This window comes from Drosophila grimshawi, unplaced genomic scaffold (assembly GCF_018153295.1).
Source record: "Drosophila grimshawi isolate 15287-2541.00 unplaced genomic scaffold, ASM1815329v1 contig_78, whole genome shotgun sequence".
NCBI classification, from domain to species: domain Eukaryota; kingdom Metazoa; phylum Arthropoda; class Insecta; order Diptera; family Drosophilidae; genus Drosophila; species Drosophila grimshawi.
Window position 1 is genome coordinate 321,696 of NW_025063616.1, and position 26,153 is coordinate 347,848.

At 36.5% G+C, this 26,153-nt stretch overlaps 7 protein-coding genes across 8 annotated transcripts; 1 reads left to right on the top strand and 6 right to left on the bottom strand.

Moving 5' to 3' along the window:
- Nucleotides 1-3,931: 3,931 nt before the first annotated feature.
- Nucleotides 3,932-6,321, bottom strand: LOC6558106 (alpha-soluble NSF attachment protein). Its single transcript, XM_001985622.2, has 5 exons — nt 6,223-6,321; nt 5,903-6,092; nt 4,956-5,271; nt 4,571-4,891; nt 3,932-4,513 (listed from the first exon to the last, which is right to left on the bottom strand). Exons 2-5 carry the CDS (start codon nt 5,992-5,994, stop codon nt 4,364-4,366), a joined length of 879 nt encoding a protein of 292 aa, XP_001985658.1. The 5' UTR covers nt 5,995-6,092; nt 6,223-6,321; the 3' UTR covers nt 3,932-4,363.
- A 459-nt stretch (nt 6,322-6,780) lies between these two features.
- On the bottom strand, nt 6,781-9,596 carry LOC6558478 (serine/threonine-protein kinase polo). Its single transcript, XM_001985623.2, has 5 exons — nt 9,251-9,596; nt 8,607-8,831; nt 7,709-8,488; nt 7,223-7,651; nt 6,781-7,156 (listed from the first exon to the last, which is right to left on the bottom strand). The coding sequence occupies exons 1-5, from the start codon at nt 9,347-9,349 to the stop codon at nt 6,962-6,964; spliced, it is 1,728 nt and encodes a 575-aa protein (XP_001985659.1). The 5' UTR covers nt 9,350-9,596; the 3' UTR covers nt 6,781-6,961.
- Nucleotides 9,597-11,247: 1,651 nt separating this feature from the next.
- LOC6558318 (DCN1-like protein 4) lies at nt 11,248-19,940 on the bottom strand. Of its 2 annotated transcripts, XM_001985624.3 has the most exons (7): nt 19,908-19,940; nt 18,922-18,961; nt 18,657-18,859; nt 12,312-12,403; nt 11,972-12,225; nt 11,694-11,901; nt 11,248-11,636 (listed from the first exon to the last, which is right to left on the bottom strand). In XM_001985624.3, exons 3-7 carry the CDS (start codon nt 18,761-18,763, stop codon nt 11,557-11,559), a joined length of 741 nt encoding a protein of 246 aa, XP_001985660.1. In that variant the 5' UTR covers nt 18,764-18,859; nt 18,922-18,961; nt 19,908-19,940; the 3' UTR covers nt 11,248-11,556. The 2 variants fall into 2 exon arrangements, with proteins under 2 accessions (XP_001985660.1, XP_032596206.1); XM_032740315.2 differs by lacking the exons at nt 18,657-18,859; nt 18,922-18,961; nt 19,908-19,940 and adding an exon at nt 12,474-12,496.
- LOC6558888 (lysosome-associated membrane glycoprotein 5) lies at nt 14,334-16,677 on the top strand. The gene is made up of 5 exons (XM_001985625.2): nt 14,334-14,532; nt 14,690-14,772; nt 14,849-15,097; nt 15,215-15,624; nt 15,846-16,677. The coding sequence occupies exons 1-5, from the start codon at nt 14,442-14,444 to the stop codon at nt 15,886-15,888; spliced, it is 876 nt and encodes a 291-aa protein (XP_001985661.1). The 5' UTR covers nt 14,334-14,441; the 3' UTR covers nt 15,889-16,677.
- An 895-nt stretch (nt 19,941-20,835) lies between the features above and the next one.
- On the bottom strand, nt 20,836-22,043 carry LOC6558238 (dysbindin protein homolog). The gene is made up of 2 exons (XM_001985626.3): nt 21,155-22,043; nt 20,836-21,088 (listed from the first exon to the last, which is right to left on the bottom strand). Exons 1-2 carry the CDS (start codon nt 21,939-21,941, stop codon nt 20,988-20,990), a joined length of 888 nt encoding a protein of 295 aa, XP_001985662.1. The 5' UTR covers nt 21,942-22,043; the 3' UTR covers nt 20,836-20,987.
- Nucleotides 22,044-22,673: 630 nt separating this feature from the next.
- LOC6557937 lies at nt 22,674-23,949 on the bottom strand. Its single transcript, XM_001985627.3, has 2 exons — nt 23,909-23,949; nt 22,674-23,844 (listed from the first exon to the last, which is right to left on the bottom strand). The coding sequence occupies exons 1-2, from the start codon at nt 23,929-23,931 to the stop codon at nt 22,818-22,820; spliced, it is 1,050 nt and encodes a 349-aa protein (XP_001985663.2). The 5' UTR covers nt 23,932-23,949; the 3' UTR covers nt 22,674-22,817.
- Nucleotides 23,950-25,070: 1,121 nt separating this feature from the next.
- LOC6558335 (trypsin 3A1) lies at nt 25,071-26,153 on the bottom strand. The gene is made up of 4 exons (XM_001985628.1): nt 26,084-26,153; nt 25,666-26,013; nt 25,297-25,595; nt 25,071-25,226 (listed from the first exon to the last, which is right to left on the bottom strand). Exons 1-4 carry the CDS (start codon nt 26,151-26,153, stop codon nt 25,071-25,073), a joined length of 873 nt encoding a protein of 290 aa, XP_001985664.1.

Sequence of the window (26,153 nt, forward strand, 5' to 3'; positions counted from 1 at the left end):
CAACGTGAAGAGTGCAGTGTATTTTGGAATGAAGGGGTATTTTTTAATGAGAGCCTTAGTTCAGTCGGTATGCCAACACTTGACAAGTGCACCAGGAAAATTACAGACAAACACAATCATAAGTATCGTATGTGTACACAATTATCTCCGTCCAACTCAAATATTCGACATTGTTACTCACTGGATTAGCCTGTGCGGAGAAGAGTTCTAGGCCAACACTGACAGACTGCGTGAAAGACGTGAATTTTGACAGATGGTAATTTTCAATTTTTGTTTTTTGATCTAACAATTTGTGTTCAAATTTAAAAGTGTTTTGTTGTCCCTTCACTACGCTTTATTTGGCAAATAGCTAATTTGTATTTGTCACAAAAAAAAAAGAATGTAGAAGGCCCATTGAGGGTTTTAAAATTCAAAAGCATGGTAAATTAAGGATTGCAATTTGAACATTAACATGTTAATGCCACAATCGATGTCACAATATTTGGCTTTGATCTGACAAAATTATTATTGTTCGTATTTGCTATCAACTGCAATAATAATTTTTATTTTGATGCCGACTACACACATGAAGAACTTCGCAAATATAAAGAAAAAAAGCTAGTAAGATAAAGTAACTCTACCACATATTCATTTTAAGTAATATGTACATAAATATGTACGTTTAAGAGCATAGTCGACTTTGAGATGCCCTGTATAAAGGTGTAAAAAACTCTCGCCGTATATAACTAACTCTCGCCGTATGACTAGGCGGCCCAATGATCAACCTACATGACTTTATTATTATACTCATTTTTTACCTCTTCTAGGGTACATGCATATCGAGTGGAAGTTTTAATGGTAATCATATTGATAACTCCCTTAGCGTAAATTATGGGTTACCGCATGTTGGTACGATTTTGGGTTGAAATAAAAAACGACCACGAAGGGCGATTTGCTTCTTACGCTGTCCGGGGGGTGTTGCCGAATGTTGGCGATGGGGCGATTCGCGTAACAAGAAATTGTCACGTAGCCCTCACTTAGTGACACTGATAGGCAACACCGTCGAGAGCGTTTTTTAGCACGCGCATGTTAACAAAAATGCGGAGGCGGGCACCATCCATACTCTTATTTCGCCGGAGCGTCAGGAAATTGTAATTACAATTTCATGTAGCAACCACTCGGTGGTTTGCATGTAGCCCAATTCTAAGCTGGGGTGGCCAGTGGTTAAGCGAGCGTGTAATTCACAATTTGCTCTGGTTACCCACGTTTACAGCCGACAAATGTTTTAATTATGGTTTACTTTACATTTGCAATTTGAGTGAAATAGAAAGTGATAAAGAAAGCTCTTAATTGTCTTTATGTCGATTGCCCAAAGGCAAATAAAGACAATCCAAATTCTTATTTCTCGTCTTATTTTCTGAATCAAATGGCTAAAGGTTTCCTATATTTTATTTGTATATAACAGCACACTCCTTTATCGTAACTTTACATAGGCAATACATTTTATGAATAATATTATCAGCTTAGATAAATAAGACTCAAGCTCATCTTCATAGATATCGGTGAAAAATTCGTTATCAGGGATTGGAGGAAAAATTATATTCATTGTTTTACTGGTTATGGAAATGCACATATAAATTAATATATACAAATGCGGTTTTTATTTGTTCCTTTAAGGCAGTGCCATTTCTCTGCTCTTGCCCCATGATCATTCTACGATTCTATTAACTCACAGCACTAATCAGATAATACATAGGCATAGGCTTCGAAGCCGCTGCTTTTCTAATGGGATGTCAACTAGACACGAACACGTAGTTACATACCTCCATGTCAATGGTTATTTCACAGATGCACTTTGAAGAAAACCTCAAGTTATGAACATATGTAAGATCTGCGCAGGGTTTACGAAAAGTTATATTTAAAATTTGAAGTCTATAGGTATTCCGGTCTCTGAGATTGTTTGTGTATTACTTGTTTCTGATTGGTTTGCAAATATTCGTGATAGTCCTTTACCAATTTATAATTGGTACAGGGTACATTATAGGCCTTAACATAGCAAAAATTACATACAATAATATGATTTTTCAGCCGTGATCCTGGGTTTATTGTCTGATCTGTCTAGAATAATTATTTAACTGAGTATCGACTCAAGACTCGTCGACTAAAAATATAGCTTAAACATCAACCGACTATCCCAGTATAATAACAGATGAAAACTGATTTGAAATAGAATTTTAACCACTTTAGTTTCATGTTACTAATTTAATATTAACTACTCTAAAACAGTCTCCATGTACGAGCGCAATTTTCTATTTTTATAAAAATGTTTCCAAGCATTTAGTGCGAAGCGCCATCTACCGGATAAGAATTTCATTTATTTTATTATAAGATTTGCGTAAAGACTAAAGGTTTTTCGTTAAGTGAAGTTCGATCAGAGAAATGAAAACTTCGGAAACTAGGAATTTACTAAAAATCTTGTCAATGTCTGGAACCCCTTGATTAGTTTTTCATAACTATCGCTCCCATTGCATTATATTTATTAAATTCTTATATATTTATCATTTGATCCATAATTTATATTGAAATATTTGATAGCTCAGTCGTGTTAGTGAGAGAATAATCATTTAAATTTATAAAGGTTTGTGTCTCTACTTTAAATCCTCTGTTGAGTTTATTTCGATCAATAAGTGTGCAGAATAAATTGGAAATAACTCTAAACCGGCCTGTATTATATATTTCGGCGAGATAAGAAACAACTGAATACAACTTTTTTGTTATTTCAACAGTTTCACTTTAAAATAGTTCTTAAGGCTCAAAATAAATAATCTAATATAATAGTGTATTGTATGGAATGCTTTTTATTTCAATTTATGTAGATCATTAATAAATATCAGGTTTCGATAAGAATTCATTGAGAAAGACTCTATAATGCTCTATAATCTTGGGTTTTTATATTTGGAAAAAATGCTAATTTCAATGCACGCAACTGCTCTGCAAGGATATTAATATTCGTCTGAAGAAAGCATTTTTGAAGTTGAAAATTATGTGTATTTTCATAAGAAAATTTACAGCAATAAGGCCAATTATAAATTTAAAATATTAAATATGACTAATATTTAACCAGAGGGGCTGTGTAATTGTATTTAATGCATATATACATATGTGCGTTCATTATAAACTGATTTAAAATGCTAGCAAAATTACCGTGTCTCCCAGCACTGCAGACGAGATTTTCAAGGAGCATTCTTTATTTATGTATCATATATGCGAATAAAAAGAACTCATTCAAGCTTTTGACTTTCAAATCATCTTTAATATAATTTTATTTTTATAACATTGGGTAATCGGCTTTATGTATGTATATCCGTATTTAATGCTTCTAATTAAGATTGTATTCAAACAGCTCATATTATATAGCAACAAAACTTTTTTTTTAATATTTATATTACTAACTTTTTGTTAGATAGTTTTAATTAGCAAATGTTAAATGTGAAATGCCGCAATTATCTGCTGGGTGCTATACCCATCTAAAACAGATTTTAATTGTTATTTTTTCAATTCAATTCAGTTGTTAGTTTTCATAAATTTGGAATTTATCAATTATTTCAAATAGATAGAATTTAACTGCGACCCTCAAAATATGTTAATTTATTAATTCGTCGTATATTCTTTATTTAACATGTATCAATTTTACTAGCAATTCTTTACTTCCCTTTTATAGATGCTTATCATTTTGGGTGTATTTGAAAAACTACTTATGAATTGAATGTTTCCTTTTTTATTTAAAACAGCATTTTTTATTTATATTCTTGTTTCATTCCATTATATGTCTTTTTGAGTTTTGCGATAAGTATGCTAGATGTATTTTTGCTGTCCGTCGATATTTTAGCTAACTCATTACTAAATTAAAGAAAAACAATGTAAAGCTAAAAACACCACATCAACATACAGATACTTTTAACTTCTCGATTAACACATATTGAATCATTTGTATTTATAATATCATTGAGGCTAATCTAAAATAAAAATTAAATTCATGTTAAGAAAATTATCGTTACACTTTCTACCACATTTATATGAAACAAAATTGTTTAAGTACCATAACATTTTGATACATTTCTAATATTGCAAGAATAGTTGCGGATGATGAAAGTTTTGGATGGAAAATTCTTTTATAATAGTTTCAGTTTCAAATGGTGCATATTGAATGTTTAATTATTTCTTTTAGTGTTCATTAGCATATAGAATTGATTTTAGTTAGATAAATTTTTGTTCTTTAAATATATATGCATTTAAATGTATATGTAGATACATCAAATTTCCTTTTTTATTTGTTTATAAGATTAATAGGTATGTATTTATATGTGTTAATAGATTTGCATTCTTATCGCAAGTCGGGATCTTCATCGGCAGCTTTTTTAATTCTTAGCAAGATTGTTGTGTACCACTGATCCAAACGCGAGATGCTGTCATAATCCTTTACAGCCTCTGTAAACCCCTCAATGTTCTGCTCCTCAAGATGCTCGCACAACACCTGCAAAACAGAGACTTAGTCAACTATTTAAATTAGTTAGTTACAAGTGGCATGTACCTTGATGAGCTTAAATTCCCGTGAGTCCTGGAATGCCGGATACTGTTGCGCATACTTCTCAATCGCGTGTTGCGCATTCAACAAATCAACACTAAGGTGACAGAGAGCGGCACGAAAGAAGTACTCCTTTGCGCTGTATTTGAGCAGCGAACTCTCGAGCGACGAGGCAGCGACCTGCTCGTAGATCGATATTGCTTTTTCATAATCTTCCAGCTGGGCGGCATACTGGGCAACTTTTAGCATGCATTTATTGGCGGAACTGACCGACTCCTCGCCCTTGAAATAGTCAGCCGCCTGCTCATAGTGTTGAATTGATTTGGCCTGTATACGACGAGAACAAAAATGTTAAATATGAATAACAATATAATCGTCTAGTTGCTCTTACCAGTGTAGCCGGGTCGGTCTCATACATTTCAGCAATGCTTTGATGATGCTTGGCTGCCATCGAGAAGCGACCCATATCGGTGTATATGTCAATGGACTTCATCAGACAGTTGACGGCGTTTTCAACGTCCACCTTCTTGTAGCAGTTGGAAGCATCCACATAGCAGGTCCCAGCATCATGGCGGCTGCCAGCACGCGCATGCAATGTGGCAGCCTCACAGAAGCATTCGCCGGCCTTAGTCCAGTTCTTCGACATTTTGAACATATTACCAGCCCGCTGATAACACTCGATGGCATCTTCGATCTTGTTGCTACCGCTAGGAGAATATAAAGTACAGAGAACATGCGATATAGTTAGACATTCTTACTGAAGTCCTTGTCCAATTTATTAAGCAAAATATTTATTGTAATAACAAAACCCAATTCAATTTGTCTTGGGTCAGTCGTGCACCGATTGCTTCAATCTAACTCAATGGTCTAATGGTAGTTATTTCGATTTCATAGTGTTTATAACATATATTTATAAGTCAGCATTTAATATTACACTAAAAATACTAATGGGCGTACATATATTGTACGGAGGTATGACGAGCACAAGCCAGGCTAAAAATTCCTTGTCGGTTCGGAGTTGTTTGTTACATTTTTTATTTATATTTAAATGCTTAGCAGATGTGATTTGGTGACAAAATTCGCAGCAGCTCACATAAATAAAATATACATTTGCATTGATACGTATCATCCACATATGATGACATATGTACATACATACACACATACGCTTAAGCTTAATATATATTAGATTAGTAGATATTACGCACATGTACAAGCAAAGTATATAAAGACATTATCTTTTTGATAATGGTATCTAAAGCTGATATAAATATTGTTAAAAAGGAAAATTATGAACAAAAAGAAAAGCATTGTTAGTACACATTACACATTACTCACCCAAAAAGTGAGCCGAGAAAACCTTTTTGTTGTGTCAGCTTCTTCTCCGCCTCAGCCATAAGCTGGAGGGCCTTTTGCTCATTGTCGCCCATTTTTTTGTAGTTCACTAAATTGCATTTAAATGCAACAAATATTATAGAGATTCTGTGTCGGTTTTATATGTTTTCCGCAACTTGGATTTACGACTTTTCTGAAAATAAAATCAATACGAAATCGCATAACAGTGTGACCAGAGTTCCAAGAGTGAATCAATTTATTTTCGCCAAATGTCACAAAACATGTACTAAGCAATGAACATATGTTTAAAACTATTGACTCACTGGTTGTCTTTCGTTACATGCCAGCAAGAACAGTTAATGCAAGTCAAAAACAGCTATAAATGAAATGTTATTAACCAAAATTTAAGATATGTATGAACTATCGCATGCCTACCAGCTGTGCAGAACAGTGTGCTTATCGAATGCCAACCACATTTCGATTGGCAGTAAATGTCGATAGCCATCGGTTCGATAAAAACATTTAAAGCTCAATTTTACTAATTTAAAAGTGAATATTTCTTTAAAAGATCTACACTTATTTCTTTTAAAAACATCTAAGCATATTTTAAAATGGGTACAATCCAATTTTTTACAATTAACATGGTAATAAATAAAAAATGGGAGCGAAATAAGAGTCCGATAAAATCTTTTAGGCCCATAAATGTTGATTAATCTAGAATAACGTATATTTATTTCTTTATTAAGTCTATATTTGTTTCTTTTAAAACATTCGAGCTTATTTATAAATGTGTAAGATTGGATGCCCATCTTTTGCAGTTAACATGTTAATAAACAAAAATAGATCTAAGCGGAAACAAAAAGGAATCTTTAACTTAAACATTAAAAATCGAGTTAATTTAAACAGCAACTAAAATTTGAAATTCGAGAAAAGAGATAAATTTGTATAGAAAAAAGTACCCTGGGCTCCGTCATTGGCTCGACGGTTAAAGTATACCAAGCGCAAGGAGAACAAAGTCAGCCGGCTGCTGTGGACATCTTACTACTGCTCTAACTGTGCTGCTCAAACAAACATCTTTTCGAGCATTTTTCTAAGTTTCTCATGAGCATAGCGTATCTTCTGATATAGATCCTTGGAGACACCACTTTGAGCAATAGTCGAAAATCGATATGTTCGAAAGTTTTTCTCGTGATCCATGTAGGTAATGGCGCTCATGCGAGGACATAAAATTATCTTCATATGATCCGAAAAGTTAAGCTAAAGCAAAAACAGATTACATTATAGAACATACAAAATAAATTCAACTAAAGAATTAGAAAGTACCTGAACCGAACCGTTGGTCAAGTGCATGACAACCGCACAAGTTGTGCGAAACCAAGAGTGCAGATGAGGCATACGCGAAATCTGATCGCTTTCGACGGTGACATTGTTGGCTCCTGCCTTGACCAGATGCTCAGTCATATAGCGCTTAAAGTAAGACAGTAGCTTCATCTTCTTATCGAGAGTTTTGCAGTAGTCCGTCGTAGTCATGTAAGTCTCTTTGCCCTCCTTATCGATGAAATGCACATTGATTTGATTGGGCAGTAGTATTAGCTTTGTGGTGTCATTGAACATAACTCCTATGCCCTCATCACACAGCTGATAGCCAAAGCCGTATTTATCACTGTAGTCGACCCACTTCGATATCCAGAAGAGCGGCTGGGCAGCTGGATCGGTATTCTCGTCACCCAGATTGCCTTGCAATAAGCGAGGCTGCCAGTTAAAAAATATTACATTACTTTTCGGTTGTAAAGAGAAAGCAATACTGACCTTATTATTGATAAGAGTGGTCAGCTGCTGATGCAGACTTTCAATGTCGCTACGATAGTCCTCGTTGTGGCGACACATTTGTGCCGACGCCGTAATGGCATCATGCAAATTATTCTTCAGGAAGGTAGACTCCAAACGGGTATCATCCCTCAGACCGTTGATTTCCGTCAACGGCTTGCGTTGATTGGGATCCTCGATGGTATCGTTGATGCCGATGCGCGGCGCCATCGTTAGGCAAGAACTAGGCAAGAACATAGGCACCTGTGACGCCTTGAGGAACTCAAAATTCAGCAGCTGTCCAATTGTTGGCCGACTCTCCGGGTTCGGTTGCAGCATGGCAATGACCATATCCGCAGCCGGCTTTCTTAAGTAGCTTGGCACTCGGTACTCGCATTTTTTGATTTTCGAGTAAGTGTCCTTCAGCGTTTTCGTCTCAAACGGCGGCTGACCCACCAACAGCGTATACATGACGCAGCCAATCGACCAAATGTCGACCTCAAACGAGTGACCCTTCTTGGTCAGAATCTCAGGTGCTATATAGTTGGGAGTGCCGCACAGCGTCTTTTTGCGTTCACCGTCGTATTCGATACGCGTTGCCAGGCCAAAGTCACCGATTTTCACGTGCAACATGTCGTTAAGAAACAGGTTGCCCAACTTAAGATCTCGATGAATGATGCGATGGTCATGCAGATACTTCACACCCTGTATTATCTGGTATATGTAATAGCGGGTCTCGAACTCTGTAATACTTTTCCGACGCTTGTGCAACTCCATCATCGACTGCAGACCAGAAATGTATAGAAATTGTTTAGTTATACAAGTCACTTAAGATTATATAATTTATACAATATATGAAATTATTCAAAATTTAACTGATTAAGACATTCTGAATACTTACGCGTTTCTTACACAGCTCTAGCACAATGTAAATATTCTGCACATCCTCAAAGTAGCTGTGGAACTTGACAATGTTTGGATGATTTAGGCTGCGATGAATAGTTATCTCCTGGGCAGTCTTCTCTTTTTGGTTGTGTTTTATCATCAGCTTCTTGGACACGATTTTACCGGCGAAGACATCGTCTGTATCCACATCGATTATCTCGTAGCATTTGGCAAAGCCACCCTGCGAAATAATTTGATGGAAAATTCCAAATTACACACTTATGTATATATGTACATATGTATGTATATATGTATGTATATTTAAATGCGTGTACATAGCTATGCACATATGTATGTAGTATGTATGGACAATTCATTGCGTTTACATACTATGTACATTTTTGTATGCAGTACGCGCCAAAAGAACCAACTGGTTCAAGTGTTTCTCAACACTATTTGGTAAAGTGCGCATGCACTTACACAAGCACAGAGTCAGACACACGCACACACAATTGCATTGCGCGAAAACAACAGGAATGTGATCGCAAAGGAAAAGAAAAGGATGCAAGGCAGCTGCATGAAACTGCAAAACTCAGCGCATGTTCCCCAATTTCTTTCTCCGTATGGGTAAACAGCATGGAGCACTCGTTTAGCGCTTACCTTGCCAAAAAAGCGCATACGTTTGTAGGTCTTGCGATGATTGGCGTCAAACAGACGATCGGGAATATCTGTGCTCTTTTCTTCGGGTTTTGCGGCCATTTTCTTTGCTTGGGATTCCTAGTTTGATACGACCACTTCAATTTCTTTTCTATGTTTTGCTCTGTTTTTGCTTTCTCTCTTTCAATTACGAGGTTAGATTAAATAAAAACACAACAAGTACGGGATTACAAATATACATAAAAAGAATGTTAACGACGACACCAGCGATTATTTGGCTGACAAAGAACACGCAAGAATCGAGCTGCACAAATTACAGGCACAACGCGCCGAAACAGTTTGTTTAATTTGAATGCTTGTTTGAGTAGTTCGTCAGCGTCACTACAATCACAAAACGATAATACGTTTTAAGCAGCCCTGCTTTAAACAGTGCTCGAAAATATTAACAAACCGATCGTGCCGACGTTGGAAATTTGAATACTATGCTACATGTATTCAACAGTGTTGCCGTTTTCCTCATTAATCGGTCAGATGTGTCCTTTTTTTATTTCAATTACCCGGAAGAATTAGAATCCAGATATGCCCAACCCTTTGCCCGAAAAGTAAGATTACACTACAGTCATTAACAACTAAAAAAATTGCTGAGCAGGAAGCTAAATTGGGCATGTCCATTGATTGCTATATGATTGCTATTGACCCAAAAAAGATTGGCATGCTGACATTGGCGATGGAAAAATCTGTCTATTGGACATTATTTATTTTTAAATGTAGCCTGCTTTCTATTATCTTAATTTTTCGTTTATTACCTCCTTACCCCCCTAGACTTATCCGATTTCTAATCGATAATTGACAATTCTGGTATTTAATTCAATTTTATTTTGGAAATTATAAAAAATATATACAATGATTTGTAGAAATAACTAGAGGCATAACCAAATAATATTGGGCTTTAATATTCCAATATTCTGCAAACAAATATACTATATTCTAAATTGGGAGCATATGGTCTCACTTAGAAGCAAATAAACGAATTCCTTGAACAACACTGAACTCTACGGAAAAATGTTCAGAAAATTGAACACGCTAAATCTTATAAGGCATTAAAATCATTTTATTAATTTTTGTAACGAATATGTCACAATTTACATAAGATATCAAACCATTCTTATATTGAATCAAACCTAATGATTAACCTGAAAAACCATTGCAGTCAATATCACATTTGAATATACATGTATAACAAGGAGATTACATTGAGACAACCGATTTCGCAGTAATGAAAGGCATGAAAACAGATGGGAGGCATTCTTCTTGATTATGGATTTGCTCTAAAACTGTATGCAAAAGTAGTTGAATTTACAAGTGTGTATTTTTTCAGACATAATATATAGAATATTTAGGGAGAAATTTCCCTGCATTACATATGCAGATTCACTTAACAGATCCCCAAAAATTTCCTGGCAAGGAAACTGACATCAGCGGCTCAAATCAGGCGGATGAAGTCAACACTTAGACTATTGTCGCTAAATTGTGTCGAACTCCGCACTAAATTGGTTAGACATTCTGCAAAAGAATTCAAAGGTGATGCATTTGATTACTACTAACAATTAATGTATATCTATTTATATGGAGTAGTAAAAACGTCCACTGAGTATCTTGACGCCAATGATTTTGTGTAGTTATATAAACGGTGGCTAGCTTTCTGACCAATCAGAAATACACAAAATATATATCAAAAAGCTAAACCACCAGAATTATTTTTATTATATCTTGCAGGCAGCGTCCATTACCAAGCTGTCTCATCGAGTTGCTTAAAAGTAAAGCAATTCCATATATGATAAGCTTCTTCTGCATGACCCTAATATACCTGCTTGCCATGACTTATTTCGTTGTTTGTAGTTGTTGCTTTACTGCAGTAGCTTGGCTTAAAAATCTTAATGCCTTTCAGATTTGTAGTTGTTCTTTAGTGAATAGTAGAATTAAAAACGCCTTATGTGGTTTGTTTTAAATGTTGTTTACAATTAAATTATTACATTAAATATATATTTATATATCAATAGTGTAGTTTTATAGTTGGTTTGTTTTGCCAGTTTTACGCAGTCTCAAGTGCCTTGTGTCTCTCTGTGTGTGTACGAATGTTTCTGTCTCTGAGTAAGCGCATGTAATGGGGGCTCTGAGTGTGTGTTGTGTGTCTGTTTGTGTGTGTGTGGGTGCGTGTGTGTATGTATGTGTGTCTAACTTCCGAGGGTCTCATCATGGACACTACTGAATTTCTAAAGTTTAACTAGAAGTATGCGATCCATACACTCTCAGCTGGATCCCGAACTGACAATGACTAAGCCACGTTGCAAACGCAGCCACTCCACAAACTCATCCAGCATTACGGGCCCTAAGAACAATGCGATTTATATACAATATGTATGCATTTGTATCAGGCGATACTTACATGCGCCATCAATATCGTAGTTTGACAGATCAATGCAGATGGTGCGGGAGAACTCGAGTATGTTGCACCATTGATCCTTATTGATAACCTTGTACTTGGATTGCTCAAGGAATTGCGCAAATTGAGGATACAGTGGCCAGTGTTTGCCCAGGAGCAGCTGCAGCATCGCCTTTGCTGTCACAATATCCATGCTTCGCTGATCCGAGTCCTAATAACCGATATGAACAAAATTATCATTTGAAAGATTGCAAGAGTATGCTCAATAAATGAGCTCTCACCTTGGCAAAGTCGTAGGCATATCGATATATACTCTTGAACGAGTTGGAATCGTTGAGTATGCTGCGCAGATAGTCCAGTTTCACAACCATTTTCGCTGTCGAATCACATTCGAGATCCGTGAGACCCTTTAACCATTCCTGCTGACTGAAGAAGCCCATCTGTGTAGCGCCCATTTTGTAGGCGAGCACCAGCATCACAATATTCTCGGGCTCAACGCCAATGTCTTCACAGAATTTCTCCATGCCATCAGGCCCTATAATAATCGGATCGCGTGAGTTCGGCAATAGTTTCAATAGATTTCATAAAATACTTCTCAACAGAATCATATTTTATACTTACCCAGCGTTTCAGGTTCGTCTGGCGTTGTATATTCATGGAACCAGGTGAGACAACGCTTCTGGTTGAAGCCATCTTCCGCTCTAATATGGCGTCTGGGAAAATAGTTGAAAGAATTTGTTTTGTTCAAGAAATGCTTATTCATTTTATAAGTAAGAAACACACTTATCCATTTTAAAAGAAAACCAATATTATTTTGTGATTCGATTTAATTAATTATTTTGCTTGGGCGTTCGCCTCGCTGTTGACGTCTTATTCAATGTTTTTGAGTGTTTGCCACCTAAAAATAGCAAAAGTAAACCTAACGGGGATGCCAATGCCAAGAGCACAAGACAATTCAAAGTGAGCATATGAGAAATGACATTCACAGATATAGCCGAACCACTGGCAAAATAGTACAGGGCGGAAAACAATTTCAATTGCATAAAATAGTGCATATATAGTGCCATATAATAAGCATATTTAATGTGATGAGTAAAACGAATATTCAAATATTTAGACGATAGTGTTCTAAACCGTATATATTCATATTTAATTGTTCATTCATTTGTTTTCAGCATTTGAATGAGTGATATTTTTAATCTTGTAGTCACAATTCGAGAGCAACTGTGAATTTTGTAAATGAGATGTGTAAAATGAAGAAGACAGCCTATATTAGCTCCAAACTGCAATCCCATACAACTGCAATCTCTCTAATAAGGCACTCGACTAGAAGATACCCTGTCTCAAGGATTTACCTGTCATAAGTCAGACCAAATGCGCATAAATTCCTTACATATGCATGTGGCGGAAGCATTGTCTGTCTGCATGCGTACATAGATTCACACACATGCATACAGAAAATGATTCCACCACGTTTTTTAAATTATCTTAACAAAATGTTTACAATTTATACCTGATTAAATATCAAGTCAATTTATACCTGATTAGAAAGACACATTTTTCAAATTCGTTTTTAATACTATTGATTATTGATTTTGAAAAAGTATGAATATACCGATAAAATGAAATAAACTTTATCTGCGTGGGATGTACGTTACCTCATATTCCAAATTTAAATTCTCTAGCTCTTAGAATCTCGGAGGCCAGGAAATTTGTTTAATCATCGAGGGAGCCTACGAACAATCTACAACCAAAATTTTGTGACCCTAGCTTAAAAATTACGGATACATGAATGTAGGCTTTATTAACTCAAACATCCTGGTACAACAAGGTGATATCGATTTCCCAGAACCTTAACCCCTAGTTCCAAAAAACCTTAACACTTAGTCTGACGCAGACATAGCGAGTATATATTTTATGCAGTCCATTAATCTAACGATTTGTTTTTATCGAAAAATTGGGACACTCAAAATTATAAATATTTGCTTTAAGTTACGCTTTTTTCTTGATTTTCACAAGTAAGCGGGATCAAATCTTTGAACTCTTAAAATTTGGAATATGCGATTTTATAAATTTGACGTTGCATAAACGAACATGAAGATTGTGGAAAGTTATTCAAAAAGAGATTGCACGTTTTTTGAACGATTCCTTTTCTACCACACAACCAAAACATAAATAATGATAAAGTTACCTTACCAAAATAAAAAATTCCATAACTATAAAGAAAAATGTTTAATTATATTTATACATGTATATTGCTTTAAAATAACAATTTTTTATTCGATTTAAATAGATAATTAAAATAATTTATAGCAGACATATTTTTCATTTGGGTTACATTTTTAAGTTTTTGTTAATGTTAAACTACGAATAGAATGTCTTATTAGTTTCATAGAAATAAAAATTCCTGCCAAGGACTGTTCAGGTCAGAGGCTGTATTGCTGCAATGAAAACTTGAAAAAACACTCTGAAGAGAGCTTAGGCGATTGCGCCCGAGAATGTGAACTGATAGCGAGAGTTGAATGGAATATGCAAAAGAAAAGAAACAAGAAAAAGGTAGGGAATCGGGAACAGTGAAATGGGAGCCGAAACACTTGAAGGGAGGGAGGGGACATTAAGGCAACAACGAGTTCATAGCGCAGTTGTGCGCAGGACTGAAAGCGAGACACACGTCATTGTGGCCGTCGAAGTAGAGATTAGTACGTAAAAATACATTCGAGTGCTGAGCATTGAATAATAGCCCGAAGAAAAATGCAACAATTTACTGGGAATAGCGGTGATTTAAAGTTAGGCAATAGATTCGCATTGAACATAATATGTTGCATGCTTCTTGCATTACTCGGTAAGTATCTGAAGCACCTCGTTGTCCATGATGGGACAATAGGATGGCATAACCAATGGCAAGGGAAAATCATGGGGCGGGGGAAACAAAAATCAATAGCCTGTGTTCTGACACAGTTAGTGGAAATAGAAACTGAAACTGAATTATATGCCCGCAGTGGATAGCGCTCACGGACTGCAGCTGAGTGCGTTTACCACGAAAACGCCAAGAGTTTCCAAATATACTACGAAATCGCCATCAGTAAGTTCTGGCTCTGTCCAATCATAAGTATTTCCATCTAATTGGCTTCTACTCTGAATTGTTGTTTCTGTTGCAGGCGTCGTCAATGAACCATGATGCGACCACATCGATTTATCGTCTAAATGCCACCAATGACATCACATGCATACTCATGCAGGTGGACGGCTTGATAAGCATACGGTATCGGAACAAACTCAACGAGGATGTTGAGGCCGATTTGTATATGCCGGACCATCCGCAGCTCAGTGGTGAGTGCGTCGAATCCAATGTAGAGATATTGACCATGGATTTCAAGGGTTTTACGCTGTCAATGACCTTCAAAAAGGTATGTTGCTTGTCTAGCTTTGTGTGTATGCTGTGTGTGCGTTAACTGGCACAGCAATAAGGTCAGAGGTTAACTGCAACTAATTTCGGTTATCTGTTATCCGTTATGCAAACACAGTCGTCGGGCGGTGAAGGCTGGTATATCAATCTCTTCGAGCTGACATATTCATCGTCAAACTCACTATTCGAGCATCCCGATCGCCCCAAATTGAATGTGAGACTGACGTCACCGGCACAGCAGCCAATGTATTTCCCAACTCCGGTGGGCAAGTCCTATGTCTGCGACAAGGAGCAAACTGTCATTTTGTATGCTCCCCACGACTCCGGCGACCTATCCGGCCATATTGCACGACTCTACTTGCGCGACCTGCACATGCAGAGCTTCATGTTCAAGGAGACAGGCAAGTGGGGCCCATCCTTCCACTGTAGTGCCACCGGTTCCTATCGCGATGAGACCGCACCATTGGCTGTTGGCACCGCGTTGGCCATTGCGGTGCTATTGACCATTTCAGGCTATGGCGGTTGGCGGTAAGTAACGCAATTATCGACCCACTAAGCTCATTTAAATTATGAAATACGAAGAAACACGAGACATTTTTTAGTCGAGAGTATCCGTTTTAGGGTAATTTGTGGATGCCACTCGAGAGCATACATATTCATTTTGGTTTGCAGATAGCATGTGAATTACAAATCTGGCACTCTCAACATATTATATATGATGTACTTAAATCGTATTCTATCTCTTGCAGGTATTTTAAAATCAAGAAGGTTCAGTACGGTTCGATGGAGTAGACTGAGAATTGATGTACCGCACCTTTCGTTTAATTACTTTGCAGTCATATATTTCTACCGTTCTTTGTTGCATATCAGATATCAGTATTGACGTTCCCAAATATTGTAATCATGTTTTCAAACCTATACAAAAAAAAAATTGTGGGGCATCGGCAACACACATATAACTATAACTGTTATTAAGAAATGAACACAAATTCGTATTATACAACATTAATTGTTGAAATGCATATAAATATATGAGAATTACAAATGTCTTCCATATTGTTAATATAAATAAAAACAAAAAACCTAATTATGATACATATTATTATAAACACATTAATATACATATATATGAATATGTAATTATACAATTACCCCAACAGTTTATTACAAAATCTCCATTTGTATTTGTAATGTAAATCCAGAAATATTTTGATGTGTTAATTAGACACAAACTACAGAAACTTTCTTGATAATCCAAATTTAATTCTGTTTATTATATTTACTGAATTTTAATGAAATAATAAAGTGGTAAAATAGAAAGGAAAAATAATAATAAATACATATAAATAAGTAAAGTCAATTACTTGGAATTGCACGACTAAGAGATATGCTGTAACCAGATCTAACACACATTAGAACTATTGTATCAAATGTAAATTTGTGGGTTCACAATTATTCTAAAACTATTAAACGAATCGCATGATACCGATAATCATTTCATGTTGTATGCACCTTTTCTAATTTAAGAGGACACAAACATTTACTTCAAGCTAATAAATGAATTCAAGATATTAATCCAAACAGATTTCCCATTACTAGGATATGCGTTTAACTGATTTTGAGATTTTATGCAGCACTTAATTTTTTTATTGATTTAAATTTCCCCATTCCAGGTAAGGAGTAGAAATCGGCAATGTATCATCTTCAGTCTAGAAGGTAGATTAATGATAATCTTCTTTAAATATCAAATTAGAAGTATGCTCGATCAGCTAAAATTTGAAAAAGAATGTATCTCCTCCTAAGAAGAAAATTATATTGCACATCTGGTAAGGTATTTAATATTCGGCTACAGGAGATTGAATAACCTATTCAAAGATTATAGGTACTCGATGCCTTGATACAGACAGATGGAGAAAAAGACAGCTCATCAACATAATCTCTATCCATTATTTAACACAGCAAAGATTGGAATGATTTTTTTTTTTGAAGTATAACTATAGGATATTCTTTACTCTGTGATGGAATCAAGTAGTATGACAGTTTCTTAAGAAAACTAACGCGAAAGCCCTAATAATAAGCATAGATTCATGGGAAAACTTCTATTAGATACAAATAAGTGGGCTGGAATCCAACAAAAGGAAACCAGACACCGGACATAAAACTGACAAGAAAGTAGAGGATAGAGTTAGACAGTCATCGTCCACATAAGTCCACATTCTGGAAACTGTGGAAAAGACCCAACCTGAACTGCTGCCATGAAATCATTACAGGCATCATCCACTAGTTCCTAAAATCTTTTGGCTCTACATATATAACAGTCCAACGAGGCGTCGAATGTAACAAATGGTAAGAGAAGTAGAGCGTTCATAAGAGAGCACACCAAGTTTAAGTTGTAGAAAATTAAGAGCACATGCTTTCAAGAGGCGCTAAAACACAACCAACTACATAATCCTTTTATTACAAAGAGATTTTAATGGTAGTCATCGAATACTACTTTATTTATGCAGCCCAAGGATAACTATTCTTATTGACTCATCATTATTTTTCTGTTTCAAAATGGAATTGAAATAATACATAGATATTCAGCTAAAGTCCCACATGTCGTGTTTTTATTGCTGAAAGTACCATGTATTACGAAAAAATATTTTTACAACGCCTATTATTAGGTTTCAATGATTCCGAATCGGATTACCAAATTGAAATGGACAACAATCTTATATTTAAAATTTAAAATTGGATTGTCCATTTTCAAAGCGCAAAGATTGCATTCAAATGTGTGAATTTCAATGTGAAGCCTTTTAAAATATGTGTAATTTGGTATTGGGACAATTTATGCTTAAGGGGTTCGAAACTTACTCAATGGAAAGGCTTTCTGTAAAGAATCTAGATCGACTCTGATATTTTTATGGTGTTTAAGATAAAACATAACTATTTTATTAAATGTAAGATGTTCGTGAAGTACATTTGAAAAATTGGGACATAGGGTTTAATGGAATTCAAAAAATTACTGTCATTATTTATTGTCTACATAAGCTTTGAGTTTTGTATATAAACATGAGCGATAAATTGCATACCTGGCTATTTTTAATTTGGTATATAAGTATGTGCACATAAATATGAGAAATAAAAAAAAATTAAAGCAGATTAAAAGGAATCAAATAACTACGAGTATGCAGCAAAGGTAAGTAAAAAATGTAATTGTTCCTATGTGCGCTTTGTATATATAGTGTGTTCAGATACGGTTCGATATGACGAATATGCTTCAAATTTCATCAAGATAATTTTAGACATAAGCGACTAAATTGCATTGAAAAAGACAGACGGACTCGGCTATTGATGCTGATCAAGAAATACTATAATACCCTCAAAAGGTAATACAGATGTTTACTTTGCTGGACTATGAATCTAAATTGATGCGAATCATCACTAGTATTGAATAAGCTTTTAAATCAAATCAATTTACACGAAAAACACTGATTCCTTAATACAGGGAATGTTCGTTGTAGTAGTACCAGAAAATAGTATATACTAATTGAAAAGAATCGAAATATGAAACTCACCTGCTGGTTTGCTGTGTTGCAATGTTTGTGTAGCTGGTGCGTGCTCTTTTTGATTGGCCATCCATATTGTCGCCGATTTCTGGAGCTCGACGTTTACCTCGTGGCATGACTTTTGTGATCTGATTGCGAAAGCTGGCCTGTTTTACCAAAGTAGAATCGACAAAATGCTCTTTCCTAGACAATTTTATTACACGAGTTTGCAGCTGTGGAACAGAGTTAAATTTAATTTAAAATATATATATATATATATATTAAATGCACTTACCACTGTCTGTCAGCGCAAAGTAGTTATTGAAACATCATAGCTGTAATATACAAATTTAGTGGGTGAGAAAAACTGTTCCTATAAATTACTCATACACATCTATGATATGATATATGGTAGGGCAGTCTGACAGATGCACTAACTACAGCACTGATACGGATATACATCCGTGTAAGGATCATCCAATTAAAAATTTTTTTTTTTTAATTGCCAATAACATTTATCACAGTCAACTAGATTCCTTCAACTTTATTTTTATAACAATTTTGTTAGGGTTTGCATAAATTGCATATCGTTTGCATACCAAAGTTTAAGTATTAAAAAATTGAAAAACTGACTAATTGTTCCTTGGTTGCTATATGTTATAGCAAATTAGCATGATAAAAGTCGTAACTAGTTAACTAGTCAAAAGCGTTTAATACCGGCGAACCATCCACATGCCACCCAACCTATCCGCTGCTCACAGCTGAGAAGTTGCACATTATGCGCAGAATATCGAACACATGCAAATAAATATGTTTTTACATACATCTGTAAATTAATATATATGTAGGCAGCTACACCTTCGAGTTATTATTGCTTGAGCGTAATTGCATTTTATAATTCGTGCTTGTACACATGTACAAAAAGAAATTACAGCTTGCAGTCGGAATAATTGCAAATATGAATGTGTATCAGAGCATTGTTTTATGACCAATGCTGAAAACACCGGCAGTGGATTGGACAAGGACAAGGACTGGGCTTGGATTTGCTATCGGTATCGTGGTGGGCCATCACAACTACAACTAAACCAGCAGCCAGCAGCAGCAGCAGCTGATATGACAGCCAGCAGCAGCAGACGGCCGCAGCCTGCGCGTGCTTGCTTCGTACGTCGCTAAATAAAAGACTCTTGTTTGGTTTGCAAATATGTTAAGAAGACGCTCGAAATCACTTATAGGTTTGCATGCATTGCTTAAACGGTATATACACTCACATTTCATATTTACCATTTATATTATTGATATAATTTATAAATTCGCAGGACAGGTCTTGGCGTCAATGCTATCGATATTTTGATGCAGCGATGTTTTCGCTGTTTGTCATCGTCATTCTAGTGTTGGTAGCCCTGGTCTGACAACTATATGACACAGCGGTTTTCGATAGGAAATTAATCGTAAAATTACTAAATTTAAATGAATTTTCGGTATTAAAATAAAATATCAAATAGGCAGACAATTATAATTTGCAGCTCACTGAACATCATGTTTCAGTTTTAAAAGGACTTAAAACTTAGATTTGTTGTCAATCGAAAACTTTAAAGTAATTTATACCCTCTTTGATGACATTATAATTTTGTCTCCGACGTCATAAAACATATCGCAAGTCGCTACAGCCATCTGTGTGTGTTCATCCAGATCGGACCACAGTACCCCTTAACTCATACCTACCCCATAAGCGATGAGTTTTAAGTTGTGGGATGGACATAGGCGTAGACATAAATGACAATATATAAAGTAGATATACCTTACTGATGTGGTCATATAATCAGTTAGGTGGTTAATATATGTACCTGCCATAGTTCTTTGGAATTTTTGAAAAATATTGAATAATTAGCTTATGGCAGGCAATTAAATTTTTTGCTAGGCGCTGTTCCAGTTGAACTGCGAGACACTGTATATTGAGTAAGCAGAAGGACTAGAAATTGGTAACAACATACATATGTATGTCCAAGATATAATAATATAACTCTGTACATAAATTTAGGAGTCGACCGTTTGACTCCGGTCCTCAAGAATATAAAATCATCGGATTGGCGTTCTTACTTGCTTTTTTAGGTATAAAGATTTCGCTTCGCTATCTGATTGCCAGGAAATCAAGAAACATTGTATATACATACGTACATATTTCATACTGCGTAAATCGAAAAAATATGAATTTCGCAGTTTCGTAAAATTTATTAACGTCTTATCAAAAAATAAAATACATATTGGGCTAATTTTGAACAAAAGGCACATTTCATTTTGTAAATATCTTTGCACAAATGCAATAAAAGGCACAAATGGCAATGTTCAAGATCTATGTTATCACTAACCATTCAGAAATTGTTCCAGGGCGTCTTTTGCCTCCGAATCGTTCTGCTCCAAAACGACTTCTTCCAAAGCCAAGTTGTTTGTTTTTGTAAGTATTTCTGTAAAGGGGGACATAATAAGTATTACAATTTTGGATTTGTTTAATTGATAATAGATTGATATACTTGTTAGTTGCCCGCGTTGCTTGTACTCCTCGAGATCGCCACGGAATGCATCATCAAATACGGCTTGTCGTTCCTTTTGGAGCTGCCGCAACTGCTGCTCATGGACTCGAATCATTTGCTGATGTTGCTCGGCAATCTGCTGCCGATATTGCTCCAGTTCGTCGAGCTTCTTTTGTTTGTGCCTGGACAGCTGAAACTGCTGCTCCAGTACAAATTCCTGTAGCTCGCATTCCTCGCACAGATTCTCCAGCTTCTCCAATTCCAATTCCAGCTGAGAGCCCATTTGCTCCAAAGATCGAACAGTTTCCACGCTCTCTTTCAGCTTGGTCACCAATGCAGGCAGGCCTGCAAGACACGCATTGACCTCATTGATTGTACCACGCTGATCGCCGGCACGCTGCAGCACGGCTGTGATTTGTTCGGCCACAGATGAGGCATGCTCCGCATTCGCCTTGTTGGCGGCATGAATTTGCTGCCAGTCATCCTCGTATTTGGACAGCAGATTGCAGCCAGCAGCCACATTCAGCTGTGTGGGCACGCCATCAGCCAACTGGCCACCAAGGAAATGTGAACTGCTCCGGCTCGAGGAAAAGTTCTCATTCAAGCCCAAGCGAGACGCATCCTGTGTCCCAATTGGAGTAGTTGGTGTTGTTGCGTTGCTTGTTTGGCTGCTACTACCGCGTCTGCTGCTACTGACACGTTGGCGATACTGTTGCTGCAAGCTCTCCGAGATAACCATGCCCTCCTGTATCGCATTGCTCAGCTTCTTCTTTAGACTACCAAGCATTATACACCTATAATAATATTATATTCTTCGACGATTTAAAAAAAAGCTGCTAATTGAATGCTGTTCGTATGAAATTCTGCTGTTGTAAATAGAAAATCAGCTGGTCTCAAAATGGCAGCTGATATTTGACAGCTTGCTGATGAGAGCGAGAGAGAAGAGACTTTTTATCATTTCTATACTCTTCCTCACTTAAGATTACAAGACTTTATAATGTGCTTCGTTTTTGCTATCAATTCATAATATATTTAATTCAATTACAGAAAGAAAATAAAAGCAGTTAAGCGAACTTGTGCGCCTTAAATTAATGGTTGTGGTTCTTCTTAATAATTTAATTTAAAATTGTAAAAATGTTGGGAGGGTGGGAAATACAAATTATATTTGTAATCTTGACAATATGCGTATGTTGTGGAAACGGGCAGAGCTACAGATAAAATTAAATAAGCTTGATTTGTGAATGGGTTTAACAAAATTATATCCAAACTTGAAGTCTCTGGCCCTTAAATCTTAAAAGCCGAAAATCTTTCGCAATTTTAGAGCTTAAGTTCCTAAACTTGAACTAGGAACTTTTTCCAACATTTTTATTCTGCCTTGCCTACTTCTGACCTCAAAATTCTTAAAACCCCATATTTATTTATCTGTTTATTCTATGATATAGAATCTCTCATGACGACGAGGGAATGGCTATCGAATTTGATGTTAATGGTGAGCTAGAAAATACTGCATGCATTTTACCTGGTTAATGCAGATATTGTCTTTAATATATTAAATATATATTTTTTTTTTTATTAAGATAAGCTGTTTAGCATTCAACAATATAAATTATGTTCACAACATTTTTGTACCATCGATAGACGCTTTTCGCTTAGAATAAATATGCTAATCCTCAGTCAAATCCACGGTGTTTACAAAATCGGAGCTAGACCCTGCAATATCCACCAGTTCCTCTCTCAGGTCTCGAATCTGTATCTGCTGTTTTATTGGCTGATCTGATTCCTGCTCAACTAGTTCAATATCACTACCGCTGTTGGATGCCAAGTCATCATCTTTTACGCTATCCTTCAGAGATATGCAGCTGGCCGCATTGCTTTTAGTTTCCGAGTCAGTTTCGGAGCAGCCGACAGATTGCTCCTCCTGGGAACTGAGATCTATTGTGACAATGTCGCGAACCTCATCACCTGATGACGATGCAATGGATAGCGTTTCTGGAAGGTCGTTTTGGTCTTTCTTGGTCTCATCGTCTGACATCAGTTCCCTGATTATATCACTTGACGGCGAAGCGGGTGACGTTGGTTCCTTTACTTGAGATTGATGTGAACGGAGCACTTGCCCATAGGCCATGGCCACGGCTAGCGCCAGATTATTTGAATGCATGTAGTAAGCAGAAGTTGGCACTTTTGACTCATCCCCGACTGTTAGCGGGGATCTCACATCCTCCTCCTCACTGCTACAGGTGCTTCTACTTTTGCATTGGCGTTTAATTTTCCTTTTGTGTTTATTCTTCTTGTGCTTTGGTTTGTGAGTCCGACATCGACTTGGACTACGACTTCGGGATTCGATGCTGGAACTTCTGCTTCTGCTCCTGTGTTGCTTTTTCGATTGCTTTATGGAGCGGCGATTAGCGTGTCCTCTTCTTTTGGCTGATTCGTTGTTTCTCGCATTGTGGGTGTAGAAAGCATTTCTCTTGCGCCTCTCGTACCGATCATCCAATTCCCGCAGCTTTTGCTTGCAACTCGCCTGCGTCCGCTCAATTTCCCGTTTATTGTGGCGAAGTGCGCTGTTTATTGTTCGGCCAAGAAACTTTTTATTTGGTTTGCCTAAGGGATTTATTTTGCGTTCAAGTGGTTCATAGGAAACAATGCCGTTTTGACCTGGTAGCTCACGCATGAGCTCTGCAATTGCCTGGCTGCTCCCAATTGTAAGCGACATTTTTAAATTCATGAATAACAAATATTTAATATTGTTTTTACCTTGTAAGTGCGGATTCGTCCATACTTCATTTTGTTTACGCCATTATAGATTAGAAAGTATCGGACGTGCTATCGATAATTAAATTTTATCAATGCTGGGACCCTATCGTACAACGTCTGTGTATCGGATCTGATTTGTCTGCTGTTTCCCAACACTGTTAGTAATTGTTCGTAACCGTTCTCATTGATAAGGACTTGGATCTTCTTTAGTTAGCTGTACATGTCATAAATCATAACTAAGAGAAGTCCGATTGCGCATGTCTATTACTCGTTAATAAGTAGCTGTTTTCGTAACGTCATAACAACACTTCTTGACGAATCTTTATTTTCGTTACCGCTTGACGCACCACTTGTAAAAAAAATCTAGATAGTAATAGGTCATTATTTTAAGTAAATATTTATATTTATTTATACAAAAAAAGAGAAAAAATAATTTTTTTAATTCTACTTAAAATTAAAAAATAATAACGAATTCGATAGGATGGAAAATGATAAAAAAAAACGTTATTTTTCACAATCGGAATAAATTAAAATTTTTTTTGTTGAATCAATTACTTGTTCGAATAGGACATTGGCTTTTAGGTCTCAATATTGGAAAATACTGAATAGCTTATGAGTGAACGCTTAATTTTAATTTTGAAATAATTTTAAATTAAGACTGAACTAAACTGGTAACCAAAACTCTTAGTCATGTTGTTAATGCTTGCCCACAATCACAATTTCAGATGATATTTAAACTTAATTATCCTTTTTTCAAATACCTTTTAAATAAGTAATGCATTTAAATAAATCATTTCTTAAATGCAATAAATTTAACTATACCAACTGTTGCAATAGTGTCTATATGATGTAAATATTTGCGTAATGTAGTAACATTAAAATTGTATTGTTTATATTAAATATATAGGTATATTATATATATTGCATTCTGAGAACACTCTTCCAAGAAACATACTCTTGCTGCTGTGCATAACAATCTGTATATTCGGATTTCAAATTGTATATTACATATTATTATGGCGAGTAATGACTTATTCACTCGACCATTGGTAGCAAATTAATAACAGGATAATGTGTTGCTTAGCTTATATACATAAGTATGCTTACATTTCTAATATCACAGATTAATCACCATTTGATCACATTGAGGGAATATTGACTTTTACTTGTTGTTGCTTAATACATTTTGGATCCATTTAACGTATTTGCTGACCCGCGTATAAATGCCTGGCAGTCCTGGACGAGCGCAGCCAATGCCCGTGGAGACGACGCCCAGTAGATAGTGCTTCTTGGACATCAGGGGGCCACCGGAATCAGCCTGTGAATAGCATAAAATGAGAATTAAAGTAACTCTCCGTTGTGCTCATTTCAAATTGTTGCATGCTCACCCAACATGCGTCAATTTGGCCATTCTCATAGCCGGCGCACAGCTGGGTGTCACCGATGGTGTTGGACTTGCCCTGCGCTCGATAAGATCGCTCACATTCATCGTTGTTCCATATTTGAATGGTAGCCTTGCGCAGGACATCGGAGCGATCGCCTTCTGACTGATTCTCCTGTGTCCAGCCCCAGCCGAAGACCGTGCCATATTCCAGCTCCAAGGAACGACTTTCTTCTCTCTCCGAGCTGACACAGCTGGGTTGAATGTGCGCCGTGAAGCCAATCGGCTGCAACACTTCCAGCAGCGCTGGTGTTGATATTAATTGCAATTACACAATTGTACATAGATATATGTGTATATATTTTGGTAGACTAACCAATGTCATGCTTCACATTGTGGCAGTCATATTGTGGATGTGGCACAATGCTCTTGAAATCCACTCGTAAGGTGTCCTGCCCCTCGGCAAGACTATTTTGACCAGCCTGGTATTCCTTAATGCTATGCATGCCGACAACTCCTTGAATCTGGGCGGGTTTCATGAACTTTTGCAGTCCATTGCACGTGCAGTGACCAGCGGTGAGTATCCAGCGTTCATGTATAATGGTACCGCCACAAAAGTGTCCACCTCGACGCATTAGACTCACCATATGAGGCAACTCATTGCGTGCCGCCTCGCTGCCACCAACGACCTTTGGCTGGCGTGCCGTGCAGGGCAGATCGGTGACTATATAGAACACAAATCATTTTGAATAATTGCAAAAGCATTCGAATTAATTATTTTTTGAAGCACTTACAAGCAATTTGCGCCTGCGCATTTTGCAAAGCGAGAAAAACTGTGAAAACGTTGCTAAGAAGTCTCAACAT

Excerpts from the sequence above, each read along its gene's own strand:
- LOC6557937 (XM_001985627.3), bottom strand. The coding sequence starts at position 23,931 with ATGGACGAATCCGCACTTACAAG. Across the intron at positions 23,845-23,908 it reads GACGAATCCGCACTTACAAG|CCAGGCAATTGCAGAGCTCA; the intron begins GTAAAAACAATA and ends AATTGGGAGCAG.
- LOC6558888 (XM_001985625.2), top strand. The coding sequence starts at position 14,442 with ATGCAACAATTTACTGGGAATAGCGGTGATTTAAAGTTAGGCAATAGA. Across the intron at positions 14,773-14,848 it reads ATACTACGAAATCGCCATCA|GCGTCGTCAATGAACCATGA; the intron begins GTAAGTTCTGGC and ends TTTCTGTTGCAG. Across the intron at positions 15,098-15,214 it reads TGTCAATGACCTTCAAAAAG|TCGTCGGGCGGTGAAGGCTG; the intron begins GTATGTTGCTTG and ends ATGCAAACACAG.
- LOC6558335 (XM_001985628.1), bottom strand. The coding sequence starts at position 26,153 with ATGTTGAGACTTCTTAGCAACGTTTTCACAGTTTTTCTCGCTTTGCAA. Across the intron at positions 26,014-26,083 it reads TGCGCAGGCGCAAATTGCTT|TCACCGATCTGCCCTGCACG; the intron begins GTAAGTGCTTCA and ends TGTTCTATATAG. Across the intron at positions 25,596-25,665 it reads CAATGTGAAGCATGACATTG|CGCTGCTGGAAGTGTTGCAG; the intron begins GTTAGTCTACCA and ends TATCAACACCAG.
- LOC6558478 (XM_001985623.2), bottom strand. The coding sequence starts at position 9,349 with ATGGCCGCAAAACCCGAAGAAAAGAGCACAGATATTCCCGATCGTCTG. Across the intron at positions 8,832-9,250 it reads GTATGCGCTTTTTTGGCAAG|GGTGGCTTTGCCAAATGCTA; the intron begins GTAAGCGCTAAA and ends ATTATTTCGCAG. Across the intron at positions 7,157-7,222 it reads TGACCAACGGTTCGGTTCAG|CTTAACTTTTCGGATCATAT; the intron begins GTACTTTCTAAT and ends TTTTTGCTTTAG.
- LOC6558106 (XM_001985622.2), bottom strand. The coding sequence starts at position 5,994 with ATGGGCGACAATGAGCAAAAGGCCCTCCAGCTTATGGCTGAGGCGGAG. Across the intron at positions 5,272-5,902 it reads TTTCTCGGCTCACTTTTTGG|CGGTAGCAACAAGATCGAAG; the intron begins GTGAGTAATGTG and ends ATATTCTCCTAG. Across the intron at positions 4,892-4,955 it reads AGACCGACCCGGCTACACTG|GCCAAATCAATTCAACACTA; the intron begins GTAAGAGCAACT and ends CGTCGTATACAG.
- LOC6558318 (XM_001985624.3), bottom strand. The coding sequence starts at position 18,763 with ATGCCACGAGGTAAACGTCGAGCTCCAGAAATCGGCGACAATATGGAT. Across the intron at positions 12,226-12,311 it reads AGACGAACCTGAAACGCTGG|GGCCTGATGGCATGGAGAAA; the intron begins GTAAGTATAAAA and ends CGATTATTATAG. Across the intron at positions 11,637-11,693 it reads CTACGATATTGATGGCGCAT|GGCCCGTAATGCTGGATGAG; the intron begins GTAAGTATCGCC and ends CATTGTTCTTAG.
- LOC6558238 (XM_001985626.3), bottom strand. The coding sequence starts at position 21,941 with ATGCTTGGTAGTCTAAAGAAGAAGCTGAGCAATGCGATACAGGAGGGC. Across the intron at positions 21,089-21,154 it reads GCAACGCGGGCAACTAACAA|AAATACTTACAAAAACAAAC; the intron begins GTATATCAATCT and ends CCCCCTTTACAG.